This window comes from Durio zibethinus, chromosome 12 (assembly GCF_047325235.1).
Source record: "Durio zibethinus cultivar Kanyao isolate XHJ-2024 chromosome 12, ASM4732523v1, whole genome shotgun sequence".
In the NCBI taxonomy this organism is placed as follows: Eukaryota; Viridiplantae; Streptophyta; class Magnoliopsida; order Malvales; family Malvaceae; genus Durio; species Durio zibethinus.
The window spans coordinates 698,785-714,360 of record NC_143173.1 but is presented as its reverse complement, the minus strand read 5'-3'; the positions used below and the strand labels follow the sequence as shown (position 1 = coordinate 714,360).

General features: G+C 33.6%; 2 protein-coding genes and 1 pseudogene across 6 annotated transcripts; all 3 read left to right on the top strand.

Annotated features, from left to right (window-relative positions):
- Window positions 1-349: 349 nt before the first annotated feature.
- LOC111296278 (putative LRR receptor-like serine/threonine-protein kinase RKF3 pseudogene) lies at window positions 350-1,989 on the top strand (annotated as a pseudogene).
- Window positions 1,990-4,510: 2,521 nt separating this feature from the next.
- LOC111297896 (phytochrome A-like) lies at window positions 4,511-9,643 on the top strand. The gene is given in 6 exon segments (XM_022892488.2): window positions 4,511-4,636; window positions 5,233-7,190; window positions 7,192-7,271; window positions 7,360-8,176; window positions 8,761-9,051; window positions 9,292-9,643. Coding segments are annotated over 5 exon segments (3,351 nt in total). The 5' UTR covers window positions 4,511-4,636; window positions 5,233-5,238; the 3' UTR covers window positions 9,503-9,643.
- A 2,091-nt stretch (window positions 9,644-11,734) lies between these two features.
- Window positions 11,735-15,084, top strand: LOC111296569 (sugar transporter ERD6-like 15). Of its 5 annotated transcripts, none has more exons than XM_022890945.2 (18): window positions 11,735-12,011; window positions 12,100-12,162; window positions 12,250-12,339; window positions 12,438-12,497; window positions 12,710-12,775; window positions 12,881-12,946; window positions 13,010-13,085; window positions 13,166-13,230; window positions 13,328-13,420; window positions 13,533-13,613; window positions 13,746-13,833; window positions 13,918-13,961; window positions 14,064-14,126; window positions 14,211-14,270; window positions 14,355-14,408; window positions 14,487-14,543; window positions 14,651-14,765; window positions 14,848-15,084. In XM_022890945.2, exons 1-18 carry the CDS (start codon window positions 11,850-11,852, stop codon window positions 14,970-14,972), a joined length of 1,428 nt encoding a protein of 475 aa, XP_022746680.2. In that variant the 5' UTR covers window positions 11,735-11,849; the 3' UTR covers window positions 14,973-15,084. The 5 variants fall into 5 exon arrangements, with proteins under 5 accessions (XP_022746680.2, XP_022746683.2, XP_022746682.2 ...); XM_022890948.2 differs by having other exon boundaries at window positions 11,745-11,997; window positions 12,299-12,339; XM_022890947.2 differs by having other exon boundaries at window positions 11,745-11,997; window positions 12,293-12,339.
- The last annotated feature ends 492 nt before the right edge of the window (window positions 15,085-15,576 follow it).

Genomic DNA, 15,576 nt, shown 5'->3' with positions numbered 1-15,576 from the left:
AACCGCATATTGTCAAAAGATCTCAAATGAAATGGTTGGGAAGGCCTTTTGTCCATTAAACTTTGAGATCCTCCGAGCTGCAAGGCCTACATTTGCTAGCATTACCAGACAATGGCAAAACATTCTTAAAGGAATCCATTTGGTTCATTCTAAGTATCTCAGGACTAATGAGCACTTTATTCCACCTCCTGCCATTTCTGAGGCATGCTGGGAGTCCTACCAGGAGTTATAGGTGAGTTTGTACATGATTTTGATATCGAAACTTCTTATGGATACGATGCAGAATGGATTTCGAAAACCTGCATGAATATAACATCTAGAGCACACTTTTGTTTGTGGAATGTGTACTGATTAGTTGCTCAACTTGGGAAAATTTACCTTGATGACATCGATGGCATGGCCGGAATACGTCAGCCTGCCCAGGGTATCCTAGAATGTTAACCAGTTTGGTCCAACTGATTGAGCAATTACTTAGTGTTTGTTTTCCCTGGAATTTAAACCAGAGAATCCGGCGGTAGGCGACATCAAAGTATAATTGCTGTGGTTGTGGTTGGTTCTTTTGTTGGTCTACTTGGGGCCTTTTCTGCAATTTTATTCGTCCTGACGAGACGACACAAGAAAAATAAAAAAAGGAGAAGAGCAATGATTCTGTCAAAGATGACAATAGTTAATTTGGTTTTTGGAATTGGACTGTATAGTAGAAGCACTAGTTTCATTAAGTTCAAAACTGAGGAAATAAAAAATATTATTGGAAAGGGAGAATATGGGAATGTTTATAAGGGGGTATTACTAGATGGATCTGAAGTTACAATAAAAAGATTCAAAAATTGTTCTGTTGCTGGAGATGCAAGCTTTGTACATGAAGTAGAAGTCATTGCAAGCGTAAACCATATCAATCTTGTTGCGTTGAGAGGCTTCTGTACTGCAACACTTCCTTCGGAAGGTCATCAGAGAATCATTATTTGTAATTTGCTGCATAATGGAAGCCTTTACGATCATCTTTTCGGATCGGGGAGGAAGAAACTTAGCTGGCCTGTTCATCAGAAGAGTGCCCTTGGAAGTGCGAGAGGTTTAGCTTACTTGCATCACGATCTGCATCTTGCTATTATTCACAGTGACATCAAAGCTAGTAACCTACTTGCCAAAAGTTGCAGATTTTGGCCTGGCAAAGATCAAGTCAGAAGGAATGACACATTTAAGCACAAGGGTAGCTGGAACTCCAGGCTTTGTTGCTCCAGAATATGCCTTGTATGGTAAGTTAACCGAAAAAAGTGATGTTTACAGCTTTGGGGTTGTGCTTCTGGAGCTTTTGAGTGGCAAAAATGGATATGCCAACAAAGAGTGAAAGATTTTCCGGCTGAAAGATTTTGGGAGCTTGTGGAACAATGGAGGGCATTAGATGTTGTTGAACAAGACATGCCAAAGATTGAATTGCTAGAAATGATGGAGCAGTATGTTTTAATTGCTGTTCTTTGCACTCATCCGATATTACATGTTAGGCCAACAATGGATCGGACTCTGAAAATTTTGGAAACTGGTTTTCCAGCTCCTTCAGTTCCCGGGCCTTGCCTTGTCCCTTGTAACACTGAGGTTATTAGCGTATAACTCCTTCCAGAAAAAAGAAAATTCATTAGAGTTCAGAGCTTCTAGTGAAGACAGATTCTGCCCAAATCTTAGCCAGATTGTTTGGGGCTTGTTAGAACATACCATGGACATTTAGTTGTCAGGATGGGACAGGACAGGGCTAAAAGCCTCAACCACTACTGCATCGGTCCCTATCATTAGGCGAAGATCTGAACCCTGGCCCTGTTGCTCATGTTTTAGCTGCTTTTAATGTCTGAAGTCACCGAAATACAACATTGTTAGTGTTGGAGTTGATTTGGGCTACTACAAAACATGCCTAGAAGTAAACCTAATAATCAAATATTTTTTTAAAAAATGACATGAACCCAACTTTTCTTTGAGAACTACTAGCTTATGCCTCGTTGTTACCATAAATTTTCATGAAACTCGACGGTGCTGAGGTTGGGAGGATGGGAATGGTAATGGAGCTAAGACAGGGCCCCCCGTAAATAATGGTTGAAGATGACAACCACAAAGGATATTAGACGAGTTTATAATTCGATTTAATCGAATTAATCAACTGAGTTAATTCAATTTAATTAATTTATTGATTATTGAATTAATTTTGATTAATTAATAAAAATAATTTTTAAAAATTTTTTATTTTTAATTAATTTAGTTTAAAAATTAAATTAACTAAAATTTTAATCGAAATATAATAAAAATTAAATATAAAATAAAAAAATTGAAATGTATCATTTTATTTCATAAATTATTAGAGCTTTTAACATAATACATTGATATTTAAATATTTTGTTGGATTAATTTATTTAATTTATTTAAAATATGAAAATTTAAAAGTTAAAAATATAATTTAACTTAAATATATTTATTATTTAATTAATTAAAAAAATTAATTAAATCAAAATTTAATTGATTAATTTTTAAAATTAATAAATTTAATTCGATAAATAAAAATAAAATAAAATAAAATAAAATAATTTATTTATTTTTAAATAATTCAATTCAAAATTACCTAAATCAAATAAACAGCTTTAGTATCTATCATCAAATCCACCTCTGTAGATCCTTTGGAAATGGATAAAGGGAACAGAGGCATGGATTTTACATTGTCAACGAGTTGAGCCTAAAAGTGAGAATAAAAATCGAATTTTAATATTTGGTTCAGTTCGAATTTTTTTATTTATTTTAGATTAAATTTAAATATTAAATATATATATATATTAAATTTAAATGTAATTTTATATCAAAATGTGAAAAATAAAAAAAATCGACCTAAATTATATATTTTTATTAATTTTTATATATTTTTTAAATTTTTATAAAAGAAACATAATTATTTTATATATAAATTTATTCAAATATATTAAAAATTATATTAAAAAAATATATAAAAAATTAAAATTTAAAAATAAATGAATCAAATCGAATTTAAATCTGTAAAATTCAGTTTGAATTAAATTGATTTAAAAAATAATTAATTCGCTTCAAATTAAAATTTTAAATTTTTATAATATTATATATTATCTAAAAAATTAAATTTAATCTGAATATAAATTATTATCAACCTAACCAAATCTACCATTTATAATTTGGTTCTAGTTTAGATTCCGGTATGGGCCGAAAATCAGTGTGATGTTGTATTTGGTCCCAGTTTTCTTAAGGCAAAGTGAAATGGGGCACCCAAAGCAAAACCACAATTGAGAATGGGCTGCCCTGCCTCTGCCTTGCTACCATTTTCTAACCCCAAAAGCCACCACCTCTCTCTCCGTTGATTGGATCCCACATCGGTCTTGCAGTTATTATTATTAATTATCGTTGCATTCATATTAACTACTTTCTTTTTTCTTTAAGTTTATTTATTGCTAGCATTAATTAATAGCTATCCAAAAACAATAATTCCATTATTTCATATCTCCATTTGCAGGATTTTCTGGTTCGGTTCCATTAATTTCATTATTACATTTAAATATTTTGATTCAAATTTTATTTATTTAGTTCAATTTAATTTATTAATTTATTATTTTTATATATTATTTTAATAAAAATTTTAATATATTTAAATAAATTTATATATATAATAAATATTTTTATTTTATAAAATTTTAAAAAATATATAAAAATAGTAAAAATATATAATAAATTCGATTCATTTTTTTTTAAAATTTTTCATATTTTAATCTGAAATTCAATTCATACTTAATATATATCTCAATTTAAATCAAATAAGAAAAAAATTGATCCAATTTAAACTAATCAAATACTATAATTTTAAATCAATTTTTGATTTTTAAAATTTTTTTCACCTCTAATTTAAATAAAAAATATGTACCAGTCAATGAATTATATATGAGTGTTGCTAAATGCAACTCAATCTTTTTTCTTTATATCTCAATTCTTTTAGAAAATTTTTTATAAATTAAATTATTTTTTTATTTTTTTATTTATAAAAAATTAAAAAATACTGGAGCGTAAAAGAAAAAATGCGTGGGATGCATTTAGTTGGAGAATGGAATGATAGATTTATACTTATAGTGAACTTTTTTTTTTTTTTATTGGGAGCAACCAATTGATCCAGTTTAGACAGTAAGATTTCATTTCTTTTATCGAATGAAGCCACAGCCTGGTGATAGAATTGATTCAACAAACAATAAACAAATGTAGGAAGCCAATGAGAACATAACTGCCACTGTCACTCCTTGTTTTGGAAACCCAGACAGCTTATTTTATTATATTTTCACGTTGGGGGTTCAAATGGCCATGCCGCCAGGGCCATGTGAATTGTGTATCTATTATATTATTATTTTATGTTATCATGGTGGTCCGTGGTCCCTGGTAGCTGGTAATGGTAAAGTGATGTTAGTTCTTCAAGGCGGTGGTCGAGTTTTTTTTGGGTTTTCTTCTATAATGTAATTGGAGATGGATTCTGGGTTTACTTGCCGAGCTTGGGATTCTCATTTCCAAGCTCTTCTGCAAACTACTTCTTCTACTTGTCATTACAGTCACAGATAGCAGCTGCCCTTTTCCTTTCATCATCTCTTATCAAGAAAAGGTTAGTCCCTTTCTGAGTAAATTAAATGCTACTCTTTCAGGTTAACAGCCATGTGGATTAGTGTTTTACAATAGCTAGTTTGTTCTCTTACAATTTCACTACCATGTCTGATGAGTTATGATGATGGGAGCAATTCCTTTTAGCTTTGCAACTTTAATTTTTCCTTTCTTTAGGGAAGAGGGTGGGGGGGGGGGGGGGAGGTAATCATGATTAAGGTTACTGCAACTGCAAGTCTGGAACTTGAGTAATTGGTCTGCTTATATGCTGTAGTTATTGATAGCAAAGGACATAATTTCTATAGAACAAAATCCTTCATAGGGCTCTTCTTTGACTCTTTGAAATTTAATGCTATCCTACCCTTTCAAACACAAATGAAAAAAACATTGACGGGGCACCTTTCTTTCTCCAAGGCATTTAATGGCTCTGCTACAATTTCTATTGATAAAAGTAGCTATGAACTTATGATAATGTTCCTGATCACAATCACTAACAGTTGCAACCGTGTCAATATTTTTTTTTACTTTCCTAGTATAGAATTCTTTTCTGGTGGTTGTTGCTCATAGAGACCTCCTCCTTTGTTTTTTATTGATTGTCAGGAGAAAATGTCTTCATCAAGGCTAAGCCACTCATCTAACAACACTGGGAGATCAAGGCACAGTGCTCGGATTATTGCTCAAACCGCTGTAGATGCAAAACTCCATGCAGATTTCGAGGAGTCCGGTAGCTCCTTTGACTATTCAAGTTCAGTCCGTGTAAGTGGAGACCAGCAACCTAGGTCAGACAAGGTTACCACGGCGTATCTCCATAACATACAGAAAGGCAAGTTTATCCAACCCTTTGGGTGCTTGCTTGCCTTAGATGAGAAAACTTACAAGGTCATAGCATACAGTGAGAATGCCCCTGAAATGTTGACCATGGTTAGTCATGCAGTACCAAGTGTTGGGGACCACCCAGTTCTTGGCATTGGATCTGACATAAAAACTATTTTCACTGCCCCCAGTTCCTCTGCATTGCTAAAGGCCCTAGGAATTGGGGAGGTTTCTCTTTTGAATCCAATCTTGGTCCATTGCAAGACTTCCGGGAAGCCCTTTTATGCAGTAATCCATCGGGTAACAGGGAGCTTGATCGTTGATTGTGAACTTGTGAAGCCCTATGAAGTTCCCATGACTCCTGCTGGAGCCTTGCAGTCGTACAAGGTAGCAGCAAAGGCAATTACTCGCTTGCAGTCTCTGCCTAGTGGGAGCATGGAAAGGCTTTGTGATACAATGGTGCAGGAGGTTTTTGAACTCACTGGTTATGACAGGGTGATGACCTATAAATTCCACGATGATGACCATGGAGAAGTGGTTTCTGAGATAACAAAGCCAGGCCTAGAGCCATATTTAGGTTTGCATTATCCAGCCACTGATATCCCTCAGGCTGCTCGATTTTTGTTTATGAAAAATAAAGTCCGTATGATTGTTGATTGTCGAGCAAAACATGTAAAAGTAATTCAAGATGACAAGTTTCCTTTTGACCTAACCTTGTGTGGTTCAACCCTAAGGGCCCCGCTCAGCTGCCATTTACAATATATGAAGAACATGAATTCCATTGCTTCTCTGGTTATGGCTGTTATTGTCAATGACGGAGATGAAGAGGGTGATAGCACTGATTCTGCGCAGCCACAACAAAAGAGAAAGAGATTGTGGGGTTTGGTAGTATGCCACAACACCGCTTCTAGGTTTGTTCCATTCCCCCTCAGGTATGCCTGTGAGTTTCTAGCTCAAGTATTTGCCATCCATGTCAATAAAGAGTTAGAGTTGGAAAATCATATTATCGAGAAGAATATCCTGCGTACCCAGACCCTTTTGTGTGATATGCTTATTCGGGATGCACCTGTGGGTATTGTATCATAGAGCCCAAATATAATGAATTTGGTGAAATGTGATGGGGCTGCCTTATTATACAAGAGCAAAATATGGAAACTAGGAGTAACTCCAAGTGATTTCCAAATGCATGAGATAGCATCATGGCTTTATGAGTATCATATGGATTCCACAGGTCTGAGTACTGAGAGCTTGTATGGTGCTGGGTTCCCTCTGGCCTTGGATCTTGGTGATGTAGTATGTGGAATGGCAACTGTGAGGATAAACCCCAAGGACATGCTTTTCTGGTTCCGGTCTCATACTGCTGCAGAAATTCGATGGGGTGGTGCAAAGCATGAACCTGGTGAGAAGGATGATGATAGGAAGATGCACCCAAGGTCATCATTCAAGGCTTTCCTTGAAGTTGTCAAGACAGGGAGTTTGCCATGGAAAGACTATGAAATGGATGCAATCCATTCTTTACAGCTTATTCTAAGGAATGCGTTCAAAGATATTGAGCCCACAGATACTAACACCAATGCCATACATTCCAAGCTGAGTGACCTCAAAATAGAAGGGATGCAAGAGCTGGAGGCAGTGACAAGCGGGATGGTTCGTCTAATTGAAACAGCTACAGTTCCAATTTTGGCAGTTGATGCTGATGGCCTGGTTAATGGGTGGAATATGAAAATTGCCGAGTTGACCGGTCTGCATTGGAAAGCATTTACTCACACTTGTTGAAGATTCTTCAGTTGAAACAGTTAAGAAAATGTTAATCTTGGCTTTGCAGGGTATGTCATATTCCATTTCTTCTTATCTTCATGTACATGAGTGCTACAGCATGTTATTGCACTAATATTAATGCCAAATGCTGATCAGGCAAAGAAGAAAATAACATCCAATTTGAGATCAAAACTCATGGGTCGAGGACTGAGGCTGGCCCCATAAGTTTAGTTGTCAATGCTTGTGCAAACAGGGATCACCGTGAAAATGTTGTGGGTGTTTGTTTTGTGGCACAAGATATAACTGGTCAGAAGATTGTCATGGACAAGTTCACCCGGATCGAAGGTGATTACAAAGCAATTGTACATAATCCAAGACCGCTGATTCCTCCAATATTTGGTATGGATGAACTTGGCTGGTGCTCTGAGTGGAATCCAGCAATGACAAAGTTAACTGGGTGGAAGCGAGATGAAGTGGTAGATAAAATGCTGTTGGGGGAGGTTTTTGGGACCCACATTGCATTCTACCGTCTCAAGAATCAAGAATCTTTTGACAATCTTCGTGTTGTACTTAATAATGCAATGACTGGGCATGAGCCTGAAAACGTTCCTTTTGGTTTCTTTGCTCGCAGTGGAAAGTATGTGGAATGCTTGTTATGCGAGAATAAGAAATTGGACAGAGACGGTACTGTCTCTGGGGTCTTTTGTTTCTTGCAGCTTCCAAGCCATGAGCTGCAACAAGCACTTCATATCCAGCGATTGTCAGAGCGAACTGCCATGAAGAGATTGAAAGCATTAGCTTATCTGAAAAGGCAGATCCGTAATCCTCTCTCTGGTATTATTTTTTCTAGGAAAATGATGGAGGGCACAGAGTTGGGATCAGAACAAAAACGCCTTCTGTAGACTAGTACCCTGTGCCAGCGCCAGCTGAGCAAGATACTTGATGATTCTGACCTTCATAGCATGATTGATGCGCATGGAAACATCCTGCAAAAAATTACCTTTATTTTTTTAATCAGCGATAAACAGCGGCAGCATGCACTTTTGAAACATTATCTTACTCTAGAAGCCAGAGATAAGATCCTGTGTCAAAAAGCTTTATATAAAACTATTAACTTAAACCATGCATTTTATTAGCCTAGATTTTTTTTGCTTCTGGAATTAATTCTGCTTTGTCTCTTTAGGGGTTCTAAGCCCATGCATATAGTCTCATAATCCATTTGGTAATCCAAACTTCGCTACTGCTTTTCTAATATTCTAGACTTGTTCTTTCTTAATGCAGAATTTCTCTACATCTTTTCCCTTTTTTCCCTAGAGAACAATGATTCCTTCTAGCATAATGACATCACTTTCGTTTCACTTCTGAGCTATTGTTTCTCTCATCTTGCTCTCAGCCAGAATTGAAAACTGTATTGGAATTTCCTACGCTCTTTAGAACCCTCTCCATTTATATAAATCTTGGTTGTGTACCCCAATACCCCTCAATACTTTTGGTTGTGATATCTGTATTTTAGTGCTTTAACACTTCTCTTCTTTCTGTTTTCTAAATTCTTTACAGCTACTTGGATCTTGAAATGGTTGAATTCACCCTGCATGAAGTATTGGTTGCTTCTATTAGTCAAGTGATGATGAAGAGCAATGGGAAAGGTATCCGAATAGTCAATGATACAGCAGAAGAGGTCATGACTGAGACCTTGTATGGAGATAGTGTTAGACTGCAACAAGTCTTAGCTGATTTCTTGTTGATATCAGTTAATTTTACTCCAGATGGAGGCCAACTTCTTGTTGTAGCTAGCTTGACCAAAGATCAACTAGGACAGTCTGTTCATCTTGCACATTTGGAGCTCAGGTACTACATTCTTTTCATTAATATGCATTCATACTGATACTTGGCATACGTCATAAATATACATCAAAAAAGAGAAGAATGTGCCTGCACACCAATTTAAGAATCTTGTTTCCCTTTTAGATTGATTCATCAGTAGTAAGTATATGGAGCTGGTATATATGCCTTAGTTTTAGGCACAAGTGAACTCTTCCTTATGAAGTAAACCAAAAGTAAAAGGCTTTTGTATATATTTTGGGTCAGAATAATACATGCTGGTGGCGGAGCACCCGAATCATTGCTGAACCAAATGTTTGAAAGTGATGGAGACGCATCAGAGGAGGGTATCAGTTTGCTCATCGGCCGAAAGTTGCCAAAACTCATGAATGGAGATATCCAATATTTAAGGGAAGCAGGCAGGTCAGCTTTCATTGTCACGGTAGAACTTGCTGCAGCAAATAGGTCTAGAACCTAACTGATTTTCTTGGAAAGAATTAGCCAATGGTTTTGTACAGTTAACGAGAAATTTGGAGTTTAACAATGTATTTTGCCACAGCATGTGGTTTTTATTTGTTGATGAGTTGCACCGTAAAAAATGTCTGCTCTTCCGAAGCTGCATATACAGGTATTTTAATAAGTTTTGTAACCTTGTCATCCAAAGTTGCTGGGGGAGCTGTAGGAATTGTTTTCGCTTGTAGTAAGGGATTCAGTGCACAGTCACTGTAGGACTGAGATAGGATATTGTGACGGTTTCAATTTCACGGTGAAAAAGAATGTATGAATATGATATGAGATTTAAATCTAACTCTATAAAACGTTTATTGTGAGATAAAAATGTGAAACTTTTAAGTTAAAAGCGGATAATATTTCATATAATAGGTTGAATATAGGTTTCCACATATATTGCAGTACTTGGAAATTGTTATGTGATTGTTTCAGTAATGGCTGATATGTTATTCTGTTTTTTAAAGTAAAATATTGAGAATCATTAGAGATAGGCATGGGAATTATCATTTTTTCGGTATAGAAGGAGGCTAGCTAAAGTTAGGGGTGAGCAAAAATTGATTTGAATCGATTAGATCGATCGAAATTGAGTAAATTCGATTGATTTAAATTGATTTATTTGGTTTTGATTATAATTTATTTTTTTATTGATTAAATTAGTTAATTTGATCGATATATGATTTTTAAAATTAATAATCGAATTAATCGAATTAATTAATTTTTTAATAAATAATAATAAAAAAATTGATATAAGTATTTTTATTTTATTTTTATAAAATATTGTTAAAATTATTAAATTTTTTAGTGATTTAATTTAAATAATATTTGAGTTTAAATTTTACTAAATTAAATTTATAATTAAATAATTATTATTAATAGATAAAAAATATGATGAAAAGTTTATTTATTTAATCGAATCGATTGAATTAAATTGATTTTGATCAATTTGATTATAATCAATTATTTTAAAATTTTTAATCAATTCGATTATTTATTAAATAAAAATTAATTAATTAATTAATAATTTTTTCAAATCGCGTCAATTTGATTAGTCACTTTTAATTTGATTTGGTAGGAATTCGTGATTTATTATTTTTATTTTTAATAATTCGACAATAATGAAAGGTTGAAAATGTTTTAAATAAGAGAAATATCCGTTGAGAGTTGGAGCAATTCAAGCGCAGCATGAATTTGTCATCCCTTGCGTAAGCCCTTGTGATATATTTCCTGAAAGGTACTAGCTGGTCCAGATTTTTTTTTTTAACCAAAAGCCTGTTGTCCCATTATTGAAAGGATACTGTATAATCTCTTGTCTTCTTTCCTGAGTCCAGAGAATGAATGATTTCCTGTATCAGTCGCGGCCAATTATCAGTCTAGGCCAGAGAAATATCGAGTCAATCTTGGTCAACCTAATCCACTACTATTATTTTATGTCGTGATCTGAGAATAAAAGGGTTTGTAAAAATTACGGTTTAAAATTTAAATTTATTAGATATTAATACGAAATAATTGAATTAAATTTTAGGTTTAACTCGTGATTATTTTATAAACTTTATATAATTTACCTAAAACTTCATAAATCTACAGATTACATGGTTTAATTTTAATCTTTAGTGAATTGAAAATCTGAAATTTTTATTTTTGATAAATTTAAAATTTTAAAATAAGATTTTAAAGCATATAAATATTATTTTTTTAAAATTTTATTCGTCTTAATAAATGTAAAAAAAATTACAAACGATAAATGAGGATACAATGAAATCGAGTAGTTGATTGTGTTTTATATTAATAAAATTAATCTATTAAATATTTACTATATATTATAAGATCATCAAATTTTTATAATTTTTTTGCAACAAAATTTTACAAAAAAAAATGAAGTATAATGGGAGAGAGTTTCGAGAATTATTTTTATATATTTTTTAAAAAGATAAAAAAGTCTATATAAATAATTAAGTGTGTTTTTATCTTAAAAATATAATTATTTATTTTAAATAAATAAAAATTATTTGTTTTTGAACGATCATTTGATTTGAATAAATTTATCTATCTATTTTTGTACAAATTTAATTATATATATTTTTGAATAAACTTAATTAATTAGATATTTAATTAAACTTTAAATTAAAATAAATAATATTTTATTTACTAAAATTTAAATAAAATAATATTTTATTTACTAATATTTAATTAATGCAAGACCGACCACTATCATTAAGTGGACCTGAAAATTCTTACAAGCAGTTAAAGATGCTTGAAACGAGATTCCATCCAATCATTTACATGGTTTAACTTCCAAGCTGACCGACGAACAATCTATGGCGGAGCAAAGAAGGGCAGTAACTGAAACCTTGCTTCTCAGATCATTTTTAAGCAATGAAAATAATGGTGGTCTGACTGCTGCACCTTCAGAAGTCACCACCACTCTTGTTCTCAGTGCCTTTGTGACAGCTTGCATGGCCTTTGGTTTGGGAAATCTTGTAAACTGCATTTTTTATGACAAGTGAAAAGACTGGATCTCCTAACTTTTTGAAGGGCTCAACTTAGTTTCATGTGATTGTTTTGCAGATGGGTTATTCTTCACCTACGCAGTCTGGAATTATGGAAGACATGGATCTTTCTCTAAAAGAGGTAACATGGAATGCTCTACCATGTGAAAGAATTTAATTTTATTTGACAGTCCTTTTGAATTTGCGGTAAATACTCTTTGCTTTGCAGTTTTCCCTTTTTGGTTCAACACTAACAGTTGGAGCAATGCTAGGTGCAGCAATAGGTGGGAAGGTAACAGATCTCCTTGGTCGTAAAGGGGTAAGCTTTTGTTATTTGTCATGACTAAGAAAAATTCTGAAACCAACTGTTTTGTTCCAATTGCAAATTTTGACTAATACCATTTTTTTTTATGTCAGACTATGTGGATTTTGAATGTACTCTACATTGGTGGCTGGTTTGCCATAGCATTCGCTAAGGTTTCAACTCTTTCGCTAACTTTTCTGTATGACTTATGCTAGACTTAATTACTAAGCAATTTATATGATCAGGAAACTAGGAGTAAGACAGCTTAATTTATATGATCATGAAAGATATTAAAGAAGATTTTCGATAGTCTAACTAGCTATGGTTGAATTTTCATTTCTTTTCTTTCAGTTAATAAAAGTTAATTGCCTTGTGTTATGAAAAGGTTCCTTGGTTGCTGGACCTTGGAAGACTGTCATTGGGATCTGTAAGCGGGATAACTGGTTTTTTGGTAACATTTCTTAAGTTCCCAATGCAAATTTGATGCAGCTTTAGCCATTTGATGCTTTGGATGTCTGGAGATGGATAACATTATTTACGTTTCAATCTCAAACAGATGCCACTATACATTGCAGAAATAACACCCAAGGATCTCAGGGGAAGAATTTCCGCCATAGTACCGGTAAACTTAGATTAGAATGCACTTTATTTTACCTCACATTTCTGAATCCTACTTGTTTTGCAGTTGATGGTCTGTTGGGGCTTGTCATTCATATATCTGGTTGGTTCCTTTGTCAATTGGCGCACCTTGGCTCTAATAGGTATAACTTCTATGTCTTTCCATGCATAGGAAATTATGCTATCTAGGGGTTGTAACAATGTTGAATGATTTTACACACAGCAACTATTCCTGGTCTACTGCAACTTCCACTCCTCTACTTCATTCCAGAATCTCCTCGATGGCTGGTGATCCAACTTTTGAGATTCTTGAACCTTTGTCTACTAATATTCAAGAAAAGAAACAGCCATTGTCCTGCAGTTAATGAAAAAAGTTTCTCTGCAGGCAAAAGTTGGTCGAGAAAAAGAGGTCGAAGATGTCCTATTGTACCTCAGAGGAAAGAAAGTTGATATTTCTGAAGAAGCAACTGAAATCAAAGTAACTTTTCAACTTTAATTTATTAAAAAATAAAGCAAAGATTTTTAGTTTAACCCTCTTTTTGCTTCTTTTTCTTTTAATGTATTTAAATTAAACCTTAATTAATTTTCAGGATTACACTGAATCTCTTCGAAGTGTGTCAAAAGGTAGCACTTTAGATGTATTTCAGAGGACATATGCTCGTCCCTTGCTTGTAAGCCTTGTAACTTGGTTGAAAGTTTATTAATTTCTGTTTATATATATAAATGATTAATTCAATTCTGTTTATATATATATATATATATATATATATATGATTAATTCAATTCTATCACATTTGATATAGATAATGGCTGGACTAATGGCACTGCAGAGTTTGGGAGGGATTGGTGCATTTGCATTTTATTCTGGTGCTATTATAATTCAATCTGCTGGTAAATTACAGGCCATGATTCTCTTTATACAACTTTAAGGAAACCCCAAGAAAATTTATCTAATGAAACTCCTATCTATAACAGGTATATCAAGCTTGATTGGACTCATTACACTGGCTGCTGTTCAGGTTGTTTGCACTGTTATGTGAATTCAAAACCATATTTTTTATGGTATAGTATGTCGGAAAATAAAAAGCTTCTCTCTCTCGCTCTTTTTTTTTTTTTTGCAGACATTACTAGGCCTTTTGGGTGTGATGTTACTTGATAAAGCTGGAAGACGGCCACTTCTACTGGTTAGAAGATGTTCTTCGATTTTCTAATGGTTTGAAAGGTATTGCTTGGTTGAACAATGAGCCAATATTGGAATCTGTTTGCAGGTTTCTTTTGCTGGATTATGCTTTGGCAGCTTCCTCACAGGATTGTCATTCTTCTTAAAGGTTTTGAAAAGCTTACATTTCATAGCCTCCTTGATGTTGTTTGTTCATTAAAATGATAACCTGGAATCTCACTTGGATAAGCAGGACTTTAACTGGTGGGATGATGGTACTCCCATTTTGGCACTCATTGGCTTACTGGTAATACATTTTTGTTCAGAGTGAAAACCTTTGTGTTCTTTTTCAATTTTTATTTATTTTCGTTGTTTCTGTTTTCAGATGTATATGGGATCAAGTGTGTTAGGCGCAGGAATACCATGGCTTTTGATAGCAGAGGTCTGCGAAACTGTTGTCGCCTTCCTTTGCTTATTCATTCATCTGTTTTTGCAAAATTTGATCTGAAAAAGAGTTAACAATCCATACTGGGATTCTGTCTGTGACAGGTGTTTCCTGTAAATGTGAAGGGTTCAGCTGGAAGCATCTGTAATTTGATCAACAATGTTTTTGCTTGGGTTATTTCATACTACTTCAACTTCCTAATTCAATGGAGCTCAGCAGGTGATGCCCTCTCCTTCACTAATCATCCACAGTTTTCAAGCTCTTGACCTCAGAAATGATAATTTTTTGGGCACTCTTTCAGGGGTGTTCTTCATATTTTCAGCCTTTTGTGCTGCAAATTACATCCTGGTCGCAAAATTTATACCAGAAACTAAAGGGAAAAAGCTGGAAGAAATACAGGAATCAGTAACTCATTCTCTGCAATGAGGGAAATTTTACTAAGTAATTGCACATAATGTATTCTAATAATGAGTCAGGATCCCCTGTATGCTTCTGCAATTCTAATAATGAGTTATTATTTACCAGCATTGTTTATTCATTTCTTTTGATTCCATGTATCTTCATCAAATGTTACATCATTAAAATCATGGATTGAAAATGTGAAATGGATTAAAAAAGAACAGAAAATAAAAATGAGTGTGCTTTACTCATACCACATTTTCAAGGTGGAGCCATTTTTATTAGCAATTGATTGCCTTTTAACAAGCAAAGATTTTGTGGAACTGATGAATTTAGACCCTACATTAATACGTTAGATATTTAAAGTAGGTTCATGTCATCTATATTTTCAGTTTGATGAGACAATTATATAAAACAAAAAAAACATATTTGAGATTTATTCTAATTGATTCATGCTATTACCATTAAAAAGTGACATATGACCTGCTTAAGATTCTAACTTTTCGAATTTTGTAATTCTTTTCTTGATTATTTAAAAAAAAAAAAAAAAAAACAGAAGTGAAGAACATATGATACAATTGAGTTGTAACAGTATTTATGAGCTGGGATAGGCCAAGTTTAAGCCAGACTC

Bases quoted from the DNA above. Each gene is read 5' to 3' on its own strand.
- LOC111296569 (XM_022890945.2), top strand. From the start codon at position 11,850: ATGGCGGAGCAAAGAAGGGCAGTAACTGAAACCTTGCTTCTCAGATCA. The intron at 13,231-13,327 runs GTGATCCAACTT...GTTTCTCTGCAG, and splicing joins CAGAATCTCCTCGATGGCTG to GCAAAAGTTGGTCGAGAAAA. The intron at 13,962-14,063 runs GTTGTTTGCACT...TTTTTTTTGCAG, and splicing joins TTACACTGGCTGCTGTTCAG to ACATTACTAGGCCTTTTGGG.